Genomic DNA, 24,837 nt, shown 5'->3' with positions numbered 1-24,837 from the left:
TTACATTTAATGTCCAGTCCCACGCAGGCTCCTTCCACAACACTAAGTGCTCTGGGAACTCTCTGACTGGGGAAAAAGCACTTAGAGATTAAACAGAAGATGAAAATTGCCTAAAGAATTCTAAAAAGTTTAGGGCTTTTGAWTCTCTCCTAAAGTCATTTTCTGGTATGGTTAAAAAGCAAAGAATTTTACATAAATTGCTGTAAAACACCTATTTCGGGCAAAATTTGTATTTAAAAGAAGGGGAAAAAATGTTTCTGAAGCTGTACGAGACTGAGTTCTACGTCTCGCGCAGTCCCTGCAGACGGGGCGCTGAGCGGAGGACGCAGGAGGCACCCCTGAGCACAGCAGCTCTGCTCTTTGCATGCACGGTGAGCTTCTGCAGGGGATTCCTGAGCACTTGGTCAAACTGGAGAGACCAAGGAGAGCTGGGCAGCGCGCAGCCCTGCTGCTGAGGGATGGAGCGTGGCTTTACCAGGAGGAGGGGACCTGGACATGGAAGCACCCATTGCAGCATCGCTGGGAGCTGCATGGCCGTGCAGAGGTGCTCACCCAAGGAGACATTCCAGCAAGCTTCCTGGGTAACTGTATGTCCATAAGATGATTGCCAGAGGAATGAGACTGCTCCGTGATACTCTTCAGCCTGACTAAAGACTGAACAAATGATGCAAATTTTCTGGAGTTTGTAAAAAATGCCCTTATCTACCACCACTACCCTGATGATAATGCTTCCTTAATATTTAACATGTCTTTTGCTTTAGAAACCAAGAGTCGCAGCCTTGACTTCTAACAACTTTTGCATTTTAAGAGCAGGCAAGCAAGCACTATTTAATATAAAGTGTCACCTATATCCTGCTCTGGATTACTTCACTATCGCAGTATTATTACAACATTACAATAATGCTGTTATTTTGCTGAGGTGGATCTAAGAACACCCAACATCAGCAAGAGTAAATAGCATATGCATGGATTAACAGATTGACAGAATCATTACTTGAGTGATGGTCAGCTAAGGAAACAAAACCCTTCCACACAAGGGCCTYCGTGGTTAGGAATTATCGCTGCTAGAACATACATGACTAAACTATGAAATAATTTTACTTTTTACTCAGCTGGATTTTGATTTTGTCTTAGCACATCCACTAYTGCAATGACTTTTGGCTTATAAAGACCTAGGACAGAAATTCTTTGGGCTTCACTGAACAAGCCTAGCTGGACTCCCTCAGCCGAGCRTTTGACAAGTGTGTAATGACCACATAGCGGGGGACTGAACCCCACGGATAGCTGGAATTCTTCTGCACCATTTTAGAAAAGAATAAAATATATGCTAAGACATAAGAGGAGGAGATAATGATGGATACATAGTCGAGGAGAAAGCCAAACACTTAAAAATAAACAGGCACCATAAAAAGCTAAGAGCTCAGGTGCATCACAGTGGGTGAGCTGGGTCTGAGTTGCCCACGCTGCGGTCTTTGCACTGACACAGGAGGATCCACGTGAGTCTGAACGGAACCTGCCTGTCCCCTGCGGCAGTGTGGAGGGGGCCAAACTGGTGACCGATTCAGCACCTTTGACTTGGCGTTTGGTTTGTTTTAAATACTAACATTAGAGCCTTAMATACTAAGGTTCTAAATGCTAAGAAACAGCACAGTGCAGATGGCTTCCATTTCCATGGAAATCTCCCTGCGCTGAAAACGCATCATTTTATTTCTATTCTTGATACCATGCCCTCTTATTCGTCTGATGCATGCTTTTCAAGCTGGTAATGCTTCTTGAAGCCTCAGTGGGAAGGTCTCCTGAAGTGAGACACAAGTGGTGTGAAGCCCATGTGAAGCCCAAAGAGCTGCTCACAAGATTCCTAAGCTGTTCCTAACCGCGTCCTAAGCTGTTCCTAACCGCGTGCTGGCTCTAAGGAGCTCAGGAAGCAGAACCGCAGAGGCGGCTGCACGGAGCACACGGCTGCTCTCCACCTCGCTCTTCGCCCACGCTCTGGACAGGCTCTTTAGGGTGCTGCTGGAATCCACATCTCCAGAGAACACCCTGCCCAAACATGCGCACGCTAAGCCACACGCTGCTCCTACCTGGGCACTGGACAGAGCTCCAGCGCGGCCTGAATCAGAGCTGCAGCAACGCTCACCCAAGGGGGAAAACACAAAGTACAGCAGTCCCCAGGAAAACACCCAGCGAAACCACGGCAAACAGAGGCAGGAAACCCTGGGGCAAGGTGACAAGGGGCTGCTGGGTGAAAACATCCTTTAAACTGCCTCAGTCTACGGGGAGACCTCCCCTCGAGAGCCCTGAGGAGCTGAGCAGCTTTGGTCCCCGTGGCAGCCCCGCTGAGTTGCCCAAGCCTTCTGCTGGCCACCAAGAAAGATCTCCATCAGAGGGCTGACCATCTCCAAAAGGGTTTTCAAAATATTCCACTGGCATAAGCTAAGTAYGCGCTCCCATGCTGCTGTCAGCAGAAAGCCAAATGTTTCCAGCCATCAAGAACATATTATGCACAAGAGCGAGGAAACAGCATGGAAATGTAAATTGTTCTATTGTGCGGCATTTACAGAGCTTGACTGGAAAATTATCAATATTTGCATCTATTTTTCAAAAATACAACCACTGTCTATAGGAGTCAATAAAGGAAAAGTTTCCATATCCTCCACATAGTAGAGGATAAAACCTCATTGTGCTCTGAATAAAACCCCCTTTATTAAGATACCCAGCTCTGGTACTTCAAAACACTGCTCAGCCCTTCCTCGCTGGCTCCCGATCACTCCCGAAGGTGCAAAACCCAAACCTGATGTCAACAGGGCTGAAGGCTCAATAGGCTCCTCTTGGGGGCCTATACATATTCAACGCACACTTTAAACTCTATATGTCTAGAAATAAGGAAATCCACTGATTTAAGCATTAGCACTCAGAAAAGGTATCTCTACCCTTCTGCTTTACTGGAAGGTGGATGGTGCACAGTTTACAGAAAATGGTATGAAAATCCTTCCAAATTCTCAGTTGATTTCCTCTAGAAATATCTGCTTGACATCTTCAAAGTAGTTTTTGTCAACAGAAACTGAGTCAACAGAGGTCACCAAACCCAACCTTGAAAACAAAAGAGAAAAAAAAAGAARAAAAGAAAAAAAGAAGGATATAACCTTAATGTTGTATAGGAATGAGAGAGGCATAACAGGTTTTATTTTGTGTACTTACTTAGCATGCAAAATCTGTGATACTTTAGAGATGCTTAATGTCATTTTCAACAGCTTTTCTAATAATTAGGGTTAAACTCATTTTTCCCATTTCAATTTGTGACCAAACGACATTTAATGAATAAATTCCTTGCCCTCTAAGAGGTTTTATTCTTGGCAAAGGAAAATACCTCTCACTGACAGAAATAGCGGCACTTTTCTGCAGGATGAGGAGCTCCTTGGAGAGCCTGACTCTCGCACATGAAAAGGAATAACAATTCCAGCTAGAACTTGCAAATTCACGATGACATAATTTTGAAAGCTTCTTTTAAAACACAATTTTGGATCATTTATACTATACACATTTATACTTCACTTATGTCAGTTGGTATTTGTTAGCACAAATTCTAACTCTCAGGGAAAGCCTCAATAAAAACAAGGCAAAGAGATGTTACTAAAATTTATATTACATCAAAATGGAGCGTAAAGCTTTCCAATCAGTAATGATTTTTTTCATGCAGTAAAAATTGATCAAAACGCTACAAGGAGGCATCCCCGAGCACCTTGGGAATTTGAATTAAGCCACAACTTGCATGTTAGCTATGAAGAAAGGGCCCTGGGAACAATGTAGGCACAACCGTGTTACAGCATAACCGTGTTGGTTGACAGAAAATGAAGGAAAACAGCCATTACCCTAAAAGACATTTCAAGATTCTCGCCACCCCAGATATCCATTCCTGCATCGTAACTTCCTATCTCTTCAAAGTAGTTTCTGTCAATAGAAAATAGGCCACCAGCCATAGTAGGGGTCCTAGTTGAAAACAAACAGAAAAAAAAAACAGAGGCAAAGAAGGGAAAAGGCAGAGTACCTGTTGCAGGACAGTGCGGCTTCGTTGCGCGACGCTGCGGGCCGTGGGCGTCAGCGCGCGCGGCCGGGCCGGCGGCTCCGCGGGCAGCGCTCCCGCCGGGAAGGCTGCGGCCGGGCCGGGCGGGCGGAATCGCGGCCTGGGGCGTCCGGGGCGAGGGGCCTCGCGCTGCCGCTCTGCCTGGCGGGGGGACTAAACGTGCAAAAATTACCAGGCATCCTCTCTGCGAGCACCATCGGCATTCCTCACAACAGGCAAACGCAGGCAGAGCGCAACTCCTCCCTGGGTAAAGACTTCCAAGCACCAGCTCATGTAAAGAGAGCTTCCAAGTCTACAGAGCAGGCTGATGCTCTGATGATGTGGACATACAAGGAGCTGGCGCCAAACAGGGCTTTTCCAGCACCAAAACCAGCCTCTCGTGCTGCTGACTTCTTCCATTTGGCAAACCGCTTGGGAAGCGGGAATGCTAGGAATGCTCGTTATTTGATAAYAAGGGCTGTCCCCTGCTCCCCACACCCTGCTCGGGAGGCACAGGCCGCTGCTGCCTGCATCAATGAGGAGCCCAGGCACGTGCAAGCTCCGTGTGGAGGCTGCGTGGAGGCTGCCGCGGGCAAGCAGCAAGACACACGATGCTCCTAGCGCTCTCTAGGAAAGCAAACCAGCAAAACTCCTGCGTGGTGCGGGAAAAACACACTTGATAAAACATGGGAAGTGGTCTGCACTATTTATTAGTGAGCTGCTCTGCTTCACAACCACRGAAATGTATGTTGTGAAGGGCCTGAAGGACCCTCTGCCGCAGGGCTTCCCTGGCACTGCTCTCCCGCCCTGATCCCACACGTGTGCAGGCAGCCTGGGCACTACCTGCTCCTGTGCCGCTGCCAGCAAGGCTTCCTCTCTGCTGCCACCTAAACGTGCAGCCTAGCGAGGAGATCACCCTGCCCAGCAGCACCTGCCGCACTGACACCCCCTCTCAGTGACCCCCCCGCGCCTGCATGGGGGTCGGATTCTCTGGGAACGCCCCAGCTGCTGCTCCCGAAACGCTGCTTTCCTAGGAAGCCGCCAGCCGACGTGGGCGGCGCTGCCCAGCGCAGCTCCCCGCACGCCTGCACGCTCCTGGACGCGTGCAAGGCAGCGGCCAGCACGAGCCTCTGCTACACACARCTCATGTGCCAGAGACACCGAGCTGCACGGGTCTAACCGTGAAAACAGAGGAAACATTGACGCTGGAAAGAGCAAGGATTTCTTCCCTTTTTCCCCTCAGCTTTATGCCTAGCCCCCTTGGAGTCATATCAGCAACTGAAGTAACAGGTTGTGACTAACTCAAATCTAACTTKAATTTTGCTTTGGACTTAATATCTGCATTGCATTTTGGAAATCACTGACAGCCAGAACGACAGGCATTCCCGGAGCTGCATCTCTGAATTCCTACATACGGGGCAGAATGCCACCAAGGAGCCTGAATCCCGACTCGGCTGCACGTCGGGGGCTCAGCGGGTAGTGTGTGGGGCAGATGGAGGGCGCTGGGTGCTGGAGTGCCCAGGGAGGTCCCCTGTCCCCTCCCTGCGCGAGGGGCCAGGGTCACAGGGTGTTGGTGCCACCTCCCTCTGCGGATGCGTTGCCCATGTCCCCACGAATTCCCAGTTCTACGCTGCTACAGTCATCTCCCCAGGCTACGCCCRGTGAAGGTGCCACAGGGAAGACACGCATCTCCACGGATGACGTGCCAGGTCCTTGCTGGCAGTTAATTGTCTCCATTTCCTTGACCCTTCCTTTCCCCCCGTTTCACAGCTCTGCAGTGCTGGGTGACAGGCCCATTCGGGCTGACCTTGGCCAGCTGCAGTGTGCAGCACACCAGCCAAAAGCGAGGATCCCAACCCAGGACCCTACAGCAAACTGCCCCTGCGTATCCCCGCAGAACTACAACCTTATTTACTTAGGCTGCAGGAGGACTGTCTTGGGGCATCACCTCCTAAAACCTCTGTGCATCACCTCGGCAGTATCAGCTGCAATTAACCTAAGATTAATTACCCATAATATTAATGACAAAACTAAAACACGGTCCCAGTCTTTAGTATTTCTCCTCATTGTACCTAAACCGATGCTTGAGAATAGATTTTTGGAAAGAAAGCATTTTTAGCAAGGGTTTGTGAGTATCAGTGTGCCGTGCCCTGTGCTGATAAAAGCGACTGGCAAATATGGAAACGCACAGAGGGACGTGCTGTGCAATACGTCCAGAGGGACGTGCGGTGCCATACGTCCAGCACAGAAGCACGGGAGCTGCAGGGAGGCCAGATGTTTGGGCCCAGGTTTCCAGCCATTCCAGCCCAGGTCACCCTCCGGGCCCCTGGTGCAGGGGGCATCTGCACATTCCGAGCCCTCCCTCCGCTAGGAATCTGCTGAACAGCCTCTAACTTCTTGCCGGGGATTACAGTAAGGGAGTTTTACARCTATAATGCATGACAGGTAGCTACAGGCTTTCAGTACCACCACTGAGTCAATGAACCTTTCCCCAGTAATTCTACACATTGCAGCAAATGTGGTTATTTCATTGACTTGAAACCCTAACATACAAATTTAAATTTTATGTTAGGCAAACAAGCTATKTGTATATCTACTAACTAGAAAGAATCAGGTATCTTCTTTTAAAAACAGAGCATGGTCTGCATGCAACTTTTTGTTGGGGTTAACAGTCACAGAGCAGGTCACAGCTGAACTCTGCTCATACTGACTAAGGTGAGTTATCTCGATCTCCTTTTTTATATGGAATATATGCAATAACATAAATAAAAAACATATTTGGAAAATCATATTTTTAACAAATATGTTAAAAAACATATTTGACATCAAGCATAAAAAGCAAAGGCAGGAATTTATCAATTTTTATGGAAGGCAAATATTTTTTACTAAATGCTCCTTCCAATGGCATGGACTTGTACTGCATCAAAGGGCAGAATTGTAATGCAATGGTTATATTATATATGAACGKAGCCAAAAATGTAATTCAATCCTCTTGATATATTCTACAGTGATTGCATTGACTACAAAGAAAAAAAAACTGAGCAAGCACAAACTCAACCTGCTTGAGCCTGAAATGATGCGACAGAAAGGGTAAAGTTAGACGAAAAGGAAAAAAAACGGTCTCATGCTTGCAGTTTTTTGTATGGATTAGCCTTTTGTTTAGTTCTATCGCTCTGTTTTTTGAGTATTTGGGTGGCAACAGCTGCCACAAAGTAGCCTGCGCTCGACTGAGATATKACCCCCTTTCTCTTAGTTCTCATGGCATTTGCTGTGCTGCTGCGGGCAGCCCGGGCTGCCGCGACCYTCGGGCCGCTCGCTCTGCGCAGCTGGAACTGGGTACCCAGAGCAGCTCATCTCCTATCAGGTGCTGTTCCCTGCACCAGGGCCACTGTAGCCTGCTCAGCATCCACACCAGCTGCTAGTGTTGCCAAACAAAAAGCTGTGGTTTAATTTTGATTGTTAAGAATGAGAATGATTCTGGATTAGGTTTATTAATCCTTCAAACGAAGGAAATAGGAACTCAGAGAGGGTGGGAGAAGCAGCCACGTGAGCGGCAGTGCCCTGCACGGGACACAGTGACTGTCTGCAAGGACCTCCCCAAACCGCAGCCTTAGTCCCACGCTGCGATGGGATGGAATAAGGCTGGATCCCGTAGGAGTGGTAAAAGTTAAGTCCGTTCCYGAGTCAAACACATTTTCATCATCCTGCCCTGGGGGCGAAAAGCCCCTTTCTGCCCCGGGGCCACCACTCGTTTTTGGGCCACTCCAGTGATTTGAGGCTTTGTAGAACACGCCAGCGAGCCGCTGGAGGCAGCGGTTCTGGACACGCAGGCTCAACCCCATTACCGGGGCATAAACGCCGGGCCTGGTTCAGCCGCAGGGCACCCCACTTGTCACGAGGACAGCCTCGGCTCTGCCCGGGAAAGGAAGGGAGGGCAGCCTCATGTAGCTACGCAGGGAGACGCGCTGCCTCCAGACAAGGACAGCTCCTGTACCCCGGGATGTGCTTCCCCTTGGGAAGCGCTCGCCCTGCGCACCACAGCGGGGCTGCCTCCAGCCAGCGCYGGGCCCCAGGGAGCAGGAACACCCCGAGCCTCCTCAGAGCCCCCTGTGCTCTGCAGAACCACCTAACCCGGCGCTGGGAGCAGCAGCAGCCCTGCCTCCCACCACGGAAGCTAAGGATGGGAAGCTGGGAGGGGTCCCGAGACGGCTTCCCGGGAAAGAAATCTAAAAAAATCCCAAGCTTTCCCTGACTCCGTTCTTTGAAGGATGTAAAAGGACCTTTTTTTGCCATTTCTAGCCAAGGTAATCACRAAAGGCTTCCCTTTGCTCATCCCCTGTCCTACCTGTAATTTTTCCGTAAAGCCTTGCTGTACACTGCTGCCACGAGAGTTGGCTCTCTCTTTATCTGCCTGTTGCAAACAATCATGGGATGTGCAGGACTGGAAATCTCTCAACTTCATTATGTCTCTTAGACAGGTTTGAAACCATCACATCCATTTGTGAAAGCTTTTTTCAGTTTTTATGAAGACTACAGAAGCTATCAGAGCTAAGCAAATAATCCACTGCAAGTAACTTATTCAATTTATTTCATTTCAACTTCATTTAAGATTTTTGTACAGATTTTGTTACAGTCATTGATTTGAGCAGTTAGGTGGCAGTTCTGGAGCGATCACAGGAATACAGGACATACTGCGAGATCAGGTTTGACCGGGTATATACTGTCACCAATCTTATTTTCTAGGCAATAAAAGCATACATTTCAATGCATGTAAAGTGTCATTAGAAAACACTTGGGTAAAATGTTCAAAGATACGCATTTCAGGAAGATGTTCTAATACGTGCTTTAAATTTCAAAAAATATATTGCCTGGAAGATTGAGTTTAACAGGTTACTTGCAAAAAATGAACATGGAAGGAACTCAAATATTCACAGGCAGATAATATCTTACTTTACTGAACAAAGTACAAAGAAAAGAGAGATGAGTTTGCTCAGCTCTGATATCTCAATTGCAGCATTAAGGGTAGGTCAGACTTTGGCCTTCTCTACACCAAAGGTTGTACCACAGCTATCGGACACGTGTTCTCTGATAGTAGAGCACAATCTTAGTTAATGAGTGTTATTACCTACTTAAACTAGTAGCCAGGGCTCAGCTACCACGGTGTTCTCGATGCCTTCTGCTTACCTCACGGGCAAGGTGCGGTCTCCTTTCCTCCTGTCCATCTCTCTCTGGGGAACGGGATACCAGCGGAAGTTTAGTTTCCAGTTAAAGCCTCCATAGGTCATGTCGGACCCAGCCATGTATTCAAACGTGTCATCACTGATCACGTCAATGATGGGGCAGACAACAGTTTTCCTGTAACAAAAGATCAGCTCTTGAAATCCAAAAAGAAGAATAACCAACCAACCAAACAAAAAACATGTAATACACTAAATAACCCATTTTTTTTCCTGTCTAACTTCATTGCAAAATTAAAAAAAAACAGCGAGGCCATGCAGGATTCCCTTATCCCTGCTGTCAGTGGCTTTTGGGAACCTYGACTCCTTGCTGCTTTCCTAAGAGCTGCCAGCACCTCCCGTGGCTCCCACAACTGCAGCCCCATCTGGGGCTTCTCCACAAGGCCATGGTGCCCGTTCCCCCGGGATGGGGATGGGGACGGCGGCTGCTCCCGGCCGGGCCCGCAGCCCTCACCGCTCCTCGCGGATCCTGGCCAGCAGTGGCTCCAGCCAGCCCACCGTGCACTCGCAGTGCGCGTCCAGGAAGGTGATGACCTGGCCCCGGGAGGCCGCGGCACCCCGCAGCCGCGCGCGGATCAGCCCCGACCTCTGCTCCATCCGGATGATTTTTATCGGCACGTCCAAGGTCTTCACRTAGTTCTCCAGCGAGGCCTTCAGAAAATCTGCCAGAGACAATCAGGAAATCAGAACAACAGAGGAAAAGACACCTACATTGAGCAGCTAAGGAGGATTCCAAATATAACGGCACAGTCTACGTGTCATGCAAGTTGCTCTGCAGATTGCTCCTSCAAACCCCAGCAGGGTGATGCACCAGCAAACTAAAGGCTGCAGCCCCATGCAAAAACCAGACGAGGCCGTGAGGACACAYCTGCAGCCCTGTGACCGTGAGCACAGCGACACGGGGCTGCAGGGCCASCCGGAGCCGGCACGCGCAGGCACGTGCCCGCACACTGCATGGGAACGGATTTTCAACAGAGCACCACCAGCAACCGACACTGAGTGCAAAATGATGACACTCCTGCTAACTTGTTAATGGCTGATTACAAATACGGCTGTTTCTGATGAATTTCACTATTTGAGCACTTAAGATTCCTATATTCTATGCAGGGAAAGCATGGAAATGCAGGAGGGTAAGTAGGACACTCCTGCTACACGGAGCAGATCAGGGATGGCTTAACCTGCATCCTGTCTATAGGACTGAGGCACGAGTGGACCAGCCCTGTGGTGTGCGAGCGCTGGGCAGCATGGAAGGTAGATCTGCACTTGGAAATACGTTGTGGGACTCCTCAGTGCTACAGAAAAGCAGTCACCCAGCGCTGTATTAAGCACTGCAGAGATTTTCCTCTCCTCTTCCAAGCTATTTTTTTGTAATTTACCAAAATCTGTAACTTAATAAGAAGAAATACAAAACTAATTCCAAATCAGCACAGAGGATGAAACTACTGCATTTTTTTTTTAAATTGAGTAAGTGCAAATATGTTGTATTTGCCATTAAAAAAAAAAGAGTGGTATTTGAAACACCGGGCTACTCCAGGCCAACTTGTTTCTTATCTCATCAATTCCATTTCCAGGCCGCGGTGCAATTTCGAAGSGCCGCCGGCGGCTCCCTGCTGGTGTCACTGGGGCGGGCGCCGGGGCGGCTGCGGACGCACCCCGCTCGCTGGCGTCGTCCACCAGGATGATTTCGGCGAGCAGGCGGCGGGGCGAGCGGTTGATGACGCTGTAAATGGTGCGAAGCAGAGTGCTCCACGCCTCGTTGTGGAACACGATCACCACGCTCGTGTTGGGGAGGTCGTCGGCGTACACCTTCGTCTTGCACCTGCCCCGGGGCAAAGAAAGAGAAAAAAGACAGAGCCTTGAAGAAAACCTATGAAAGGAGCATCCAGAGGAAAACGGCCTTTAGACTGGCCACAGAGGATATACTGCAATGGATTCTGCATCTCTTGAGGCTCCCAAAATAAAAGCCTGAGAGGCAGGGGGAATTCTAAACGCATTGCAAAACCTGCAGAGGATTGTGCAACACTGCACGAAGCCTCGCGCATGACTAGCAGGACACCAAGACAGCAGTACTCAACAGCTTCAGTCTAATCATTCCCAGAATGTATCCCAGATAGAAAACCCTTAGTCGCATACAAAAAATAGTGCAGTTTATATACATATATATATCTCATATAAGGCAGTAACCATGTAGTTCACTAAGTCTGTTAAATGTGACASATCCCCAGTGTTCTGAAACAACAGCCTCCCGTCTGTGGCCATTTCTCAAAAMCAAAGGAAACCATGAACGTGGAGAACTCCCTGTCTGGCTTGCCCATGCACTGGAGGCAAGAGAGGAGAATCGTTCCACCTATGCCTTATTTTCCACTTTTTCAGGACAAAGGGAACAGCAGAGAGCCAACACTGCTCATTTTGTGAAAGCCAATTAAGTTATTTGCCTAGTTCGAATAACAACGGAGCACAACGCGCACATGGAGCAGAGCTCATCCTGCCCTGCTCACCAGATCCTTGCAATCAAGGAAAACCCCGTCTGCTCCTCAGGGCCACGGCTCCAGGCGGCTCCGTGAGGCCGAGGCTGCCCACAGCCGTGTGGCTGCTTCATGAATGTGCAGAAGGTTTTAAACAGCTGTTTAGACGTGAGAATTCACATTTCCCGCGATGGGCAGAGCGAGACTCTGCCCGTTTGCTGTCCTGCCCCTTGGCGGGGTGCGGATCCCGGSAACGCCAGGGGCTGTCCTGCCCTTCCATCCCTTTCGGGGATCCCTTTTGGCGCTCGCGGTGCAGCAACCGCGCACCAAAGGCTGCACGCAAAGGAAAGCAAAACACCTGGAGTGAAAAACGAGAATAAATATTATATGCTATTTATTATTCGCTGCTCTTCGATACGATGCATTTGGGAACACCTACAAATGTGTAAAATAGTTTATCTGACTTGGGGGATTTTCATGATTATTCAGTCATTACTTTTATTGCTTTATGTTTGTGAAAAGAACGATAAAACAATGAGAGCAAAGACTTGCAATACTGATGACCTGTGTGCAAGCAGAGCTTGCACAGTGAATTAGATTTTTGGCCTTCTGAAAAATCTGGAAACTTTGTTATTTGTAACTGTCAACATTTACATTAGGACTGACATTCCCTTCTGCACCTTCAACAAAAYAATGATCAAAGAGATCACTTTGCACCTGCATATAAAATATTAAGCACCATTCTAGAACAAATCTCTCCCTCTATTGTTCCATATTTTCCTAGTCACCAGCTTTGGAAAGGACAAACTGCAGAATCAGCCTGCAGAAAGTCACTGTCACAGAATTCCAGAATGGCTGGGGTTGGCAGGGATCCCTAGGGATCCCCCAGCGCAGCCCCTGCTCCAGCAGGGACACCCAGAGCACGGGGCACCCGCTCACATCCAGGCGGGTTGGGGAGATCTGCAGAGCAGGAGCCTCCGCAGCCTCCCTGGGCAGCCTGGGCCGGGGCTCCGAGCATCCTGTGCTGMCTCCCAACGCCGACTCGTCGGCACAGGGCTCAGTGCAGGAAGCCTGGGCGCCTCTCCGGGCAGACGGGGGCAGCTCGGTGGGCAGAACTGCATGGCTGGGCCCCGAGGAGCTGCCCTTGAGCCGCCTTCGTCCCGCGGCACCAACCGGCACCGGGGGCAGCTCAATCCCAGAGCAACCCCGGGCGGCCGCTGCTCCCGTTCCTGCGCTCCGGCTGCTCCCGCAGCTCCCTGGGCACAACCCGGGCACAAAGCAGCAGCAAAACAGCAGAAAGACTCACCCAAACTTTAACCATAACGAGCACTAGAACAGACTGCTCAAAGTGGAAGACTCAGCAGCAATGGATTCTCCCAGTGGCAGCAGGATCCCTGCAAAGCTGCCCGGGAAAACCAGCAGTGCTGCCGCTACACGCACCACCACCAACCAGGACTGRAGTTCAATCAAAGCGTTTGCTCGCCCCTATACAGCCGTGGTACCTTCCCGCAAACCCGCTCTCCTGCCATGCTTGCATCACCGTAACTCAGCATCGCTTCCAGCTATGAACACTGACTTTAAATTTAGAATACATAAAAGGCCAAAGATAGAAAAACAACGCTTATCGTAAGCATATGCAAGTGTAACAACACTTACATATACTAAGGCAACTAATATATACATATGCTATTATACCTACATATATATGCATATATGCACAGACATAACATACACTAAACATTTAAATGTATTCCTATTTGGGAAAAATCTCTCCGATGACAATCCCTATGAAAGCTTTCTCAAGTGAGCTCAGGAAACCCAGAATACGGCTGCTTTTAAATGTTGGTATTTTCAACTCAGTGCTCTCCAGCCCCAGGAGGAYGGAAGGGAAGCAGCTGGATGTGGCTGGCGATGGAGGAGGCGGTCAGAAAAGGGCCCAGGGATCCTCTTGGAAGCTTAATCCCCCCTCCTCGTCCCAGAACCTCCCCAAGGAACAACAGACAGGGCAAGACATGTCCTGGGAAAGACAGAAAGCTGCTTGTCAATAGGGGCTGCTTAAACCTGGTAGGCTAAAGGCTCCCGAGCAATCTCAACACAGACTCGGCTGCATTCCTATGGAAAATCACATTTGCAGAAGGTCCCCACGCCACAGCTCCCCCTCCACAACTGCTAGCTTGCCACATCCTGGTCACTTCTCACTGTGTTGGGCTTTTTTTCCTACGATTTGCTCTTGGGAATACAAGTTAGCTGCCTGCAGGAGGCAATAGCCTCCATCYAAGCACGCGATCCCACTGCTTGACCACCACTGCTTTCTCCCGTGTWGTCTCCATAAAAATTGGTAAAAAATCACTATAATGGAGTGTATTGTACAACACCACGAGTGGAAGAAAAGTCTGTGTGACCATCTGCATTCCCAGCCAGGAAAGAGACGTGGGGACTTCAGCCTGACCAGGAGCGTGTCCCTGTTCCGTGGCCTCGCCACAGCTGCTGCTGCAGCTCACACAGCTTTAAAGCCTTCTTAAATCAATTCACACATGACTTAAATTGCGCCACTTCACGTTTCAGACTGGAATTTATGCAGATGAAAGGTAAATGGGAAATAATAGAGCAGGAATTTATTTCACTTAGTGGAAASTGGATTTGTAAAGGAACTGCATCTGCACTGTCTTATTGAATTTTATTGCATCAAAATACTCCAAAGCTAATCAATTTTTATATCCAGCTGATGATGGATGCGAAAATATGTCGGGAAAATTGCTGTCTGGTGTTTCATTACCAAGTCTAAACGGGTCTGCAGCTTGCAAGAACAAAGCCCCTGTGCGCGCACCTGGAGCCCTCGCTGCCCACAGAGCTGCGCGTGCAGCCCTGAATGCAACACCTGCCAGSGCACGGATTTAAACCCTAAACACTGCTTTAATGCCCTACAAGGTACTTCGGAATTCGTTTACTAAAACCTCAAAGTCCTTTCATGTTTGAGGAAGAACAGGGTAACACAGAAGAAGTATTATTAAAAGCAAACACCCGAGGACTGTATTGCAGGCCCCTTCCCACCTTCTTCACGTCAAAAAAAATATATATATATGCATATATATAAAGAGCAATCCAAGAACTGCAATTCCCAAGTCTTTCAGCATCAGGCTAGGGAGATTTTTACCTTATCCTTAAGTGGAAGCATTACCATACCTGCATATAATGAGGTTCGAAACGCTGGCAGCTACTGTTAGCAGCTGGAAGCRGGGCAAATCTGGAATGGAAATCACCCCTCATCAGACAAGACTTTTAAAGATGGCTTTGGGGAGTTAATTTTGCTCCATTTGCACTGCTACTGGTGGTGCTGTCATTTCTGAATTTTCTTTGAAACTCATCAAATTATTCTCAAGCTTCCTCTGAATGTTACCGTGCTTTTCAAAGTGTTTCAGAGCGCTGCAGTTGACCTCCCAGRGCCCTCAACTCCTACCCGCAATAAAGGAAGCAAGAACAAGGAAATCAGGCAATATGGGACAGCCAGGAAGCACTTGGATCTACAACGCGGATCTACTAGATATAATCCTTCACTTTTAATAACATGTGTTTTCCCAAGGGGAAAATAAGGAATAAATTCCACACGAGGAATAAATATCTAACAGTTTAGCTCAGCAGTGTTACACAGCTCTCAAGTTTTTTCGTTTCTTTCTGATCCAGCTTTAGATCAATTCTTCACAAGAAGAGTGGTCCTTAGGTCATTCTTCACACTTTGCAGAGAGATTTATTTCTGCTTCTCTGGCGTTTCTGCAGTCCAACCTCTTTGCACATCCACTGCTCCATGGACAAATCTACAGCGTCCCCCTTGCTCCTGCCAGGCAGCTCCAGGAGAGCAAGCGCTGCTGAAACATTCATTGCAATTATTTCTGTATTATTGCTGAAGCCAGAACATTCAAGCGTATCAATCTGCAGAAATCAATGTCACTACTAGGTATCAAGGACTAGGTTAACAGCCAGCAGCTCTTACCCACTCTGCAGCTGAAATCCTTCCAGTCTAGCAGCATTTCTGTCCCTTCATTGCTCCTCCATCCGCACAGACATCTCATTCATTTTCAGATTAACACCAGTAAGTGAAGCTGCTTCAAATGAAATCATTTGTTCAAAGATACCCCTGACACGTACTCACATTGTCTTCTCTTCTTCCACAAGTTCCTTGGCAAACGGTCCCTGATCGGAAACGCTGCCCTTCTCTCTGTGGCCAAGCACGTGCAGGTGGATTCCCATGGCCAGATGGAGTATTTTTATCTATATTTTTATCTAGTATTTTTATCTATAACTTGCTCATTCCTCATTAAAAATAAAGGTGCCTGCTGCCCCTGAGAAGTGGTTTGAGGAGCAGCGTTTTTGCTGGAGGGGAGCAGCATGATGTGAAGCTACCTCTGTGGGGCCGACCCATGGAGACTTCTCCCTGCTTCAGCAGCAGGGAGAACTGAGAGCTCCGTAATTAGGAAGTGAGCTAACGAGGGTGCCGGCTAATAGAGGAAGGGCTATAATCACTTTTGGAGCTGCTGCTTCTGGAAGCTTTTTGCTTCTGGAACCTTTTGGAGGTTGGACCTCCAAAAGCCAGCGCAAAACCACAGAGCTCAGCTTAAGCCACGATTCTAACTCAGAAAAGGGGGGTGCTGGGCAAAACTCATTTAAAAGGTGCTCCCTTATGCTTCCTGGAAGCAAAGAGCATACAAATTCCTTGCATATTGCCTAGTACATATATTTTATTTAGTGGAGTCAGTCTAATGAGCAGAGATAATTTATTTATAAACAGCTCTCATCTTTAGCAGTACCTCATTTTTAATAAATGCCTTCTTTCATTATAGAAGCTTTGCTAATATCCCTATACTTGCTATAATCAGTAGCAACAGCATTTCTGTTATACCGTGCTGTGATGTCTGCAATTGAGAGCCCCTGTGAATGTGAAACACGTCACAAACCRAGGCAGCAAATTCCCACCAACCTTGCTGTGAAGTCTCTTTTTAAGACACGCCAAAAATACAGGACCTGCCGAGTGAGCTACACCAAAGTGTGTACTGAAAAACCTCCTCATGACAGCAGTCAAAGAGCAATATAGGGGCTGCTGCAGAGAGCAGAAAGAAACCCACAAACACCCAGTCATAAAAACCTCGCAAACTGCAAGTTTTTGACTGCAAACTGAAGGTATTTTGTACTGGAATTCTCTTTCCAGATTTACAAATCGGTTCTGAATCAGAACACCAGCTGAGCATTTCCAGCTCTTCCAGCAAGCACACCGAACCAAATTAAAGAATTAAAAATGAGGGATGAAAAATTAATATTCAGAAAATCACTGTCAATTTAAGCTAAAAAGTAGCACCCTTCTACTCACCAGCTTTTAAAAAATAGGTCCTGAATGAAACAGCAAGTAACTTGCAGAAAGAGTTTCTCTACCACAGATTTTTTGAGATGTGATGTTCTTCCAAAAATCACAGAAAYGGTTTAGTCTTTTTTCCTGCTCTGTCCCAGAGACTCCGAGCGCTCTTACATAATTTTACTTGGAGGCAACACAGATGTATGACAAATTTAAGCACTCCCTCCCCCACTTATAGATAAACTTCCTTATAGATTTAACTTTGGAAACTCATGTTGAAGGAAAATTTTAGGGGCAGCTTTTTGTAATCGGGGCAAAAAGACTTTATATTCTTTATTTGTATGCTCAGAAAACATTATTATTTATTATGAATATATACTGAAATAACGTATTTCCATTCTACTCCCAGTGGAGGACACGCACAACCACGCGGCTAAATCAAACCTGCCTTTAAGTGGGAAGAGAATCTGATTCTGATGGACTAAGCAATTTGCAGAATACAACCTTATTCGCCCATGGAAGGCTGAAGGAGGATTTCCTTCCTTGCTGGAGAAAACACTTAAGAGATAAAATTAAACATTCCTATGTTGAATTAAACTGTTTCACAGTTTGAAAAATAGGTACTTCAGATTAGAGGTTAAAATCTGGAAGACAGCAAGCAGCAATGGAAACCAGCGYGCTGCAGGGATGCGATATCCTTGGGTAGCTATTGCAGACCACAGCGCGATGCCAGCCGTGGTGTTACAGCAACAGTCCCACGGGTCACCTGGGATTATAATGTCAACACAGGAAGAGAAATCCCCTGGAATTCACTCCATTGTTTCCTTAGAGCACCAAAGCGGCATGTTTCCTGATCCTCAATGAGATCTCATCCCTAGAGGAGCAAAACGCTCGCAGCCATCCCCGCGGTGAGGGCCTCGCACCAAGGCTGCTCACACACCTCCTGCCTTGCCAGAAGGAGATGGGGGATTTATTTCTTATTTCTGGAGATTGTGAGGATGAATCTTTCACTAGACATTCACCTCAGAGTTACCTGTCTTCTTGCAGTGGCTAAAACTAGGTCAGACTTTCCTAGAAATCATATTTCTTCAGGAAAAGAAACCTCCTTCTCCCTATAGGTATTGGTTGCTGTTCAAACCCGACATCAGCTCGGTCRTCAATCGCTGACAGGGTGGGAACGCTGCAGGAGCCGCAGAGCAGCCCACACAGGGATGTGCACCGTCCCAGTGGAGCTGTGCAGACGGGAAYGACGCTGCTCAGAGGCGCTGCCCGCAGCTCTGCGCCGGGCCGCCCGGGCGGCCGCCGCTCCAGCCCCGTCTCACCTGAGTCCTTAATTGCTTGCCCAGGCAGCCAGAACGGAGCAGCAGCTTAATGGCACGGGATGTGCTTGCAGCAAGGGGAAAATGCCACTTACTGCACTCGGCGAAACGCTGACATGTGAGAGACACGATAAAAAGGGCAAGTCATGCCAAGAGTTCRTTAGTTTTGTGCGCACGTCCTTCACTCCTCTCCTGCTCTGACATCCCTAGGCAGATGSAGCGTGGCTCGCTCCTACCCCGCACACCTGCGGACACCTCCRTGACGGCACCAAGTGCCATGCAGGGTCCCACCACGGCTCCTGCTTCCCCTTGTCTGCATCCYGTAACCGGCTCGTTTTTTCCTTGCMYTCTTCCAGCCAAGTTTTGTCWCTGTGACCGCAAGGCCATGGCCACTGTGGTAACACATGAACACGCCGACCCTCCTCCTGGCCMATGTCACCATTACACAGGCTCCCATCAACATCCAGCAAGAGCATTTATTCCCTATTCACCTAACCTTGACACAACAACGCAGGTAATAAAGTGAAAGCTCACTCAAGAATGTTTTGGCAAGCGAAGAACACTTGCATTTGTAACACGCAAGGGTGGCAAGTTGGGCCCCGGGGAAATCAGAGCAWGCCTGCGTCTCTCCCTGTCAATAAAAACGTCTTCCCGCCATATGTTAAATATACGAACCGTGAAATCATATTCCTCCTTAGAAGTAAAGTATTATAAATTAGCATCCAGAACAATTTAATACTCCCCAAAGATAGAATATGTGCAGTAAGCATCTGTCTGAAGTGGAAAACATAAAATTAAAACATGCTTTTTTTTCTCCCMAATCCTAGTACACTTTCTGTCTTTTCAACAAAACGAGAAAATGGAATTTCTTTTCATTCAGGGAATGTATTTAGATAGATACTTTTCAGTATTAAACAGCTCATCTCTCTTAGCCCAAGTGCAGTAGTCCTTTAAGTTGAACATTTTACCCGTTTTTCCTCCTGCTCCGCACAGGGAGAGGAAGACTCTCCAGAAGAGGCCAARCAGGTTGCAAGTGTCAGTGTGTCCATGCTCGGGTCTGGTTCCTTTAGGGATGCAAGGACTGCATGGATGAGAGGCACCCAATGCCCGAGATGCACCAAAAGCACAGAAACTTAAGGAAAAATTTCTTGGCAGTGARGGTGCCAGGAACATCCTGGAACGGGCTGCCCAGAGAGGCTGTGAAGTCTCCTTCTCTGGAGATCTKCCCAATMCACCTGTGCCACGTGTTCCAGGTGACCCTGTGTGTGCAGTGGTTGGACTAGGTGATGTCTAGAGGTCCCTTCCAACCTCAACCATTCCGTGATGAGGCTGGTGGGAAGCACCAGCTCTGGTGGGAAGCGGGAGCCTCCAGGTGGGCAGGAGAGCTCAGCAGAGGCACCACCAAGCCACAAACGCCCCAGCCCCACTGCCCGTGCAGCCTGCGAACCAGCTGTGCACTCAGACTGCTGCTGCTTCTCCTATCTGCATGTATTCACAAATAAAATCCTGAGTATTTATTTCACATTCCACTGGAAGCTGAAGAATTTAATTTCCAGAATAACAAAATAAACAAGATTTCAGCTAAGTGACATTCAGCTTAAAGAGCAAACATAATAGCAGAGCTTAGAAAACCTGTTTATATTTAGCTATGTTTATATTTCTCTAACGTTACATTGTGTTGATATAAACTACATTAACTATAATTCAGCAGCAGGACAAAACATTACGCCTAAGGTGGCATATTTTAAAATGAGATGAAGTTTACAGAATTTTTAGTGATTTATGGCCATAGCTATAATGATTTATATGCCTTAGTTTTCATAAATCCTGAAAATGCTCATGTGAATAAATCAATTCCAGAGCATATATTAAAGATTTCAAAAAGTCTGTCATTAAATTATTCATATTGCCAGCTTGAGCCAATCAGTTTGAATAATCAGTGTTAAGGCAGAGCTGAGAGAGCAGGGAAGGGGAGAGGAGCCCAAGCGATCTCTGCAGAGGCAGACACAGCCTGTGCTGCTCGGAGCAGGTTCCYCATCCCCTCGGAGAGCAGCTTCTTTGCAGGGTCTCAGATCTTCACTCCTGCGCAATTATCATCACCCTGGATGGGCTGATGCTCAGTTATCATCACCAATGCAGCACTCGGTTCAGGCTCATGTGCACAGATTTAACAGATAAACAAAGCATGCATTTCCAAATACCTTTTTTGGGTGGTCGCCACTGACAGCAGTGGCCACCGTGTACCCACGGGAGGCCGCTGCCGTGGGCAGGACGGACCCTGCGCGCGCCGGCCACCGCGGCCACTCACCCRTCCAGGCGCACGTCGGGCAGGCTCCGGTTGAGGGCAATCATGTCGCTCGCCATCAGATTGAACTGGTTGATTTTGAAGAGCTCTTTCATTTTCTCCTGGTCGTCCTTGGGAATGAGGACGGCCTTGCCCATCTCGCCAGGCCCTTCTGGGTTGCGAGAAATGACTGCTGTAACACAAGAGAGCAGAGAGGCTGATTGTAACACGCGAGCCCCGGCATCACCACGGGGCTCCTGCAGGCTGGCACTGCATCACCAAGAACACTTCATGAAAATGTGACACAACCCAGTTTTATGTACGCTCCAGTGCGAGGTTTCATCTCACACTAGATCTGAACATACCTTCTTGCCTTCTAACATTATTGAGAAAAAAAAATGCTTTTCCACTCTTAGGTTTAGATTGTATCTCCAAACAGACAATATATTCTTCTTATTATTCTCGTGGTATTTACGCCAGGTTTGCAAAGCACAGTATGAGATTTTTACAAACAGAAAAGGTTTGGAAAACACTTATGTAACTATTGAGATAATCTAGAGCACTCGTAAATAGCCTTTCTATCTGACTTCCTTTATTTCTAATTTACTCTTCACTGCCAGGCATGTGATATTATAATTCCATCTATAAGAGAAAGGTTCTTCAGGCTATAGTGAAAAGAAAAAAAATCCTGAAAAAATATAGTATTTTTAATAAGGAAAGGAAATAAGGAAATAAAAACTTTTTGTCACTGTGCTGGAAGAAATCAAGTGACTTTTTACAGAGAAAAGCATGGCTTCTCTAGGAAAAGGAGGAGAGAGGCACAGCTGCCTCTCGGCAGCAACTCGGCAGCGGTTCTTCTTTACCCACATAATGTTGGGAACTTTGTATCCTGCACGATATATGCATACCACTATTATATATATAGTATATGCTATTAAATACCTCTTGGTGCTTTCGGAGCATTCATAAGGATATTTATGCAACGCACAACATGCACATAAAGTATTCAGACTAATGTCTGGTAATTAAACCCTGCTATATYCATCCTCACACTGCAAAATGATGAGCCTCCTTAAACACTGTAATTCAGAGTCAGTCCCTGAGGCTGCACGTTTTGCTGAGGGAAATAAATGGGGCTCCCMTCCCTCTGGCCACGGGGGATCTCCACAGCGGGGGCTCTGCCCTGGCCCGGCGCGCGCCCTCTCCGAGGGAGCTGCTGTGCTCACGCTGCACCAAGGCGCCTCTRCGAGTCTCGGGCTTCAGTCCATTTAACAGTTGCAGGCACCGGGGAAGAGCCACTCGGCATTTACCAGGGCAGACTTCAACTATTTCAGAAATGTGCCTTTTAAAAAGCCTATGAAAAGCAGCTTTGCCTGCAAGCCCAAGAACTACGAGCCCGTGTCTCTGACRGCAGGCAGGGGTCCGGGCCTGCCCGCGCCGCAGGAACCACTGCCCTCCCAGCTCCCTGTCCGCGCGCGTTGCTCATCAGCCATTGGAGCAGGGAGCCCTCCTTCGGAACCAAAACCACCCCTCACCRGGGCTTATCGGAGACCCTGGGTTGAGCACACAAAGGAATTGACAGAATTCAGGGTAAAGATAGGGCAGAAAGAGGCAGGGGCTTTGCAAACACTCAATTCATTCAACAATTTCAGGAAGCTTTGGAGAGGGACTGTCTAATGAGTGAACATGGCAACGCTTGCAAGATCCGGGGCCTCGGGCCTGCCTTTATCCATTTATTTTTACTGAAAAAGCCCCAGGCCCCTCTCTCCGGCCACAGCTCCTGTGCACAGCAGCAGCAGTGATGCTGACGAGCACAAACCAAGGATTTGGGGGCTCTCCTGAAAGCACCCTGGGACAAGAAGAGTTCCCACACGCTGCACACGGCCTGTGCCACATGGGTTCGGCAGGTACAGACTACAGCAGCGATCAGTACTTACTTCATTAAAAAAAACAAAGGCAATCCCGTGGCATCCCATTTCCCAAGGTGTCTGCTCGGTAAGTTATTAACATCTTCTCCACACGTTACGAACGCGCTGAGTTTCCAGAGGGAGGCCAGCTCCTCGGAAGGCGCACAGCGCCGGCCTCGACGCCCCAYGCGCGGCGCCTGCTCCGCTCTCCCCTGCAGGTCTCCGCTCTCCCCTTCGCGGCCGCACGGTGCAGGTGGGTTCCCGGGCCACGGCGAGCGGCTCTGTGGCCCAACGTGGCCGGAACCCAGCAGGAAGGGAGCCCAGGGCTGCCCCATGCCGGGCACGGCCGCGGCTGCTGCAGGAGCAGCGGCACGGGACAACGCACCCTAGGGCAACGTGACCCAAAAGGGCTCGTTTCGCCCTGCCACAGCCCCGCGGTCCTGCCCCCCGGCACAGACAGCCCATTAACTAAAAACCAGCAGCAGTTTATTCCTCCACATCGAGCTCACCTATACCAACACCATCTTACTGCACCACTTTATTGCCTAAGTCRCAGATATCCAATATTACTAGGAAAACTGCAAGTTTTCAATAGCAATGGGGAACCTGCCCGCAAATGGGAAAGAGCACTAGGGAATTTTAAAAAGAAAAGTCGCGGCTGCGTTGAGCAATCCCCTGTTCCCTAGTGCTGGAGAACAGTGAGGAGAGGAAACGGGCACTTTAGCTGGAAACACAGCATCACTCCCTGGCTATAAGCAGGGCACAGCGGCAGCYGGAGAGCTTCATCCCCCCTTAGGGATCAACGGGACACTCCTGCTCCATCTCCATCTGGAATATAAGAATCTCCGTGTAATCCTGATATGATACCCCAAAAATATGATACTAATCCATCTCCATAAGCTCCATATGGAATGCAATAAGCTAAGGGAGCAAAGCATGGACCTTGTTTGCATGATACTCCTCTCGCCACTCATAGCTATTGTGTAGGCTCATCTTCATCCAGGACACACAGAATTCCAGTTCTAATCTCACCACAGACAAAAAATCCCACAAAATTGTTACAATCACTGGACAGGCCATTTACAGTATTCTTCCCATTATCCCCATAAGCAGGCTCCATCCCTGGGGGCTGCAGTTCAGCTCCACGGCTGCTCTTACCCTTTCGGCYGTGATGGTCCCTGCAGCCCCGACAGACACCAGGCTGCACAGGGAAACAGTTCCAAGAGGATAGAAATAAATCCCATCAGGAGCCGTACCCTTCCCAGCGCCCGCTGCGGCCTGGCCACCCAACACACAGCATCGCTCCTGAATCGGGGCTGAAAAGCTCTGGAAAGAAACCGTGTCTCCAGGTACTGCTTTAATTTTCTGATATGATCTATTTCAAGACAAACTAGGGGATGATGAGGTGCGAAAAGCCTCATACGTGGTAATTAGCAAACTGTGGAAAATCCTTGCAGTGTGCTGCAAAACAGCGTTGCGGGAACCTCCTTAGCTCTATTACCGCAGCAGAAAGCAGGCAGTCTAAAGGCATCATTCCCAACAGCTCCGTCCAGCGACCCTGTGCAACCCGCTCCTCAGGCGGGCGCCCTTCCCACGCGGCAGCCGCCAGCTCCGACTCCGGCCCGTGCCGAGCAGGCGCCTCCCGCGGCTCCGCAGCCTCGCCGTTAAGGAACCCAAGCGGGCGCCTTTCAGGCTCCTTCTTTTAATAACCCCTCGTTATAATCGCAATGGCCAGCGCGACTACTGGGGTGGGGGGCAGTCATTAGCTGTTTTCAGGGGACAATTTTCATCAGATGTGCTGCAACGAGAAGATGCTCTTCAGACAAACCACAGACTTCTCTGCCACCTCTACTGCTCTTTATAAATGACTTCTGGACCCGCACACACAGCGAGCCATGAGCTACCTCGCTCAAAGTAATAAACGAGCAATCACCCAGYGCTGACGTATGGATGCATCAATATTAATCCACATGCAATGCAAATATCTTGCTCGTGCTTCCTGCTGAATAAGCAAGCGCCAGCGGAAAGCGGATGGACGCCGGCTCCAGCTCCCAAGCATTTGCAGAGACAAAACTAGCCCAAGTTTAAACACTCTGCTGGAAACAAGAGCCATGGCCTCAAAGGCTGTTAGGGCCCTCTCTGTGCTCTGGGAACGCTGCAAACCCCGTCCCTTAACCAGTAACCAGGCTGAGTGCCAGGCGAGTACCAAGGCACCTCTGATTTT

At 48.6% G+C, this 24,837-nt stretch overlaps 1 protein-coding gene across 1 annotated transcript in view; it reads right to left on the bottom strand.

The window, feature by feature from the left end:
• GALNT13 (polypeptide N-acetylgalactosaminyltransferase 13) overlaps positions 1-24,837 on the bottom strand; it is a 70,888-nt gene that overhangs the window by 28,713 nt on the left and 17,338 nt on the right. The window contains exons 3-7 of the mRNA XM_026038162.1: positions 20,731-20,899; positions 10,950-11,116; positions 9,752-9,959; positions 9,245-9,415; positions 3,870-3,987 (exon numbers count right to left, since the gene is read on the bottom strand). Coding sequence (XP_025893947.1) covers positions 3,870-3,987; positions 9,245-9,415; positions 9,752-9,959; positions 10,950-11,116; positions 20,731-20,899 — 833 coding nt within the window. The remainder of the gene's footprint in view (positions 1-3,869; positions 3,988-9,244; positions 9,416-9,751; positions 9,960-10,949; positions 11,117-20,730; positions 20,900-24,837) is intronic.

This window comes from Nothoprocta perdicaria, unplaced genomic scaffold (genome assembly GCF_003342845.1).
Source record: "Nothoprocta perdicaria isolate Ctin4 unplaced genomic scaffold, notPer1 scaffold_203, whole genome shotgun sequence".
NCBI lineage: Eukaryota > Metazoa > Chordata > Aves > Tinamiformes > Tinamidae > Nothoprocta > Nothoprocta perdicaria.
The sequence above is the reverse complement of the archived record's forward strand: the minus strand, read 5'-3'. Positions and strand labels throughout refer to the sequence as shown.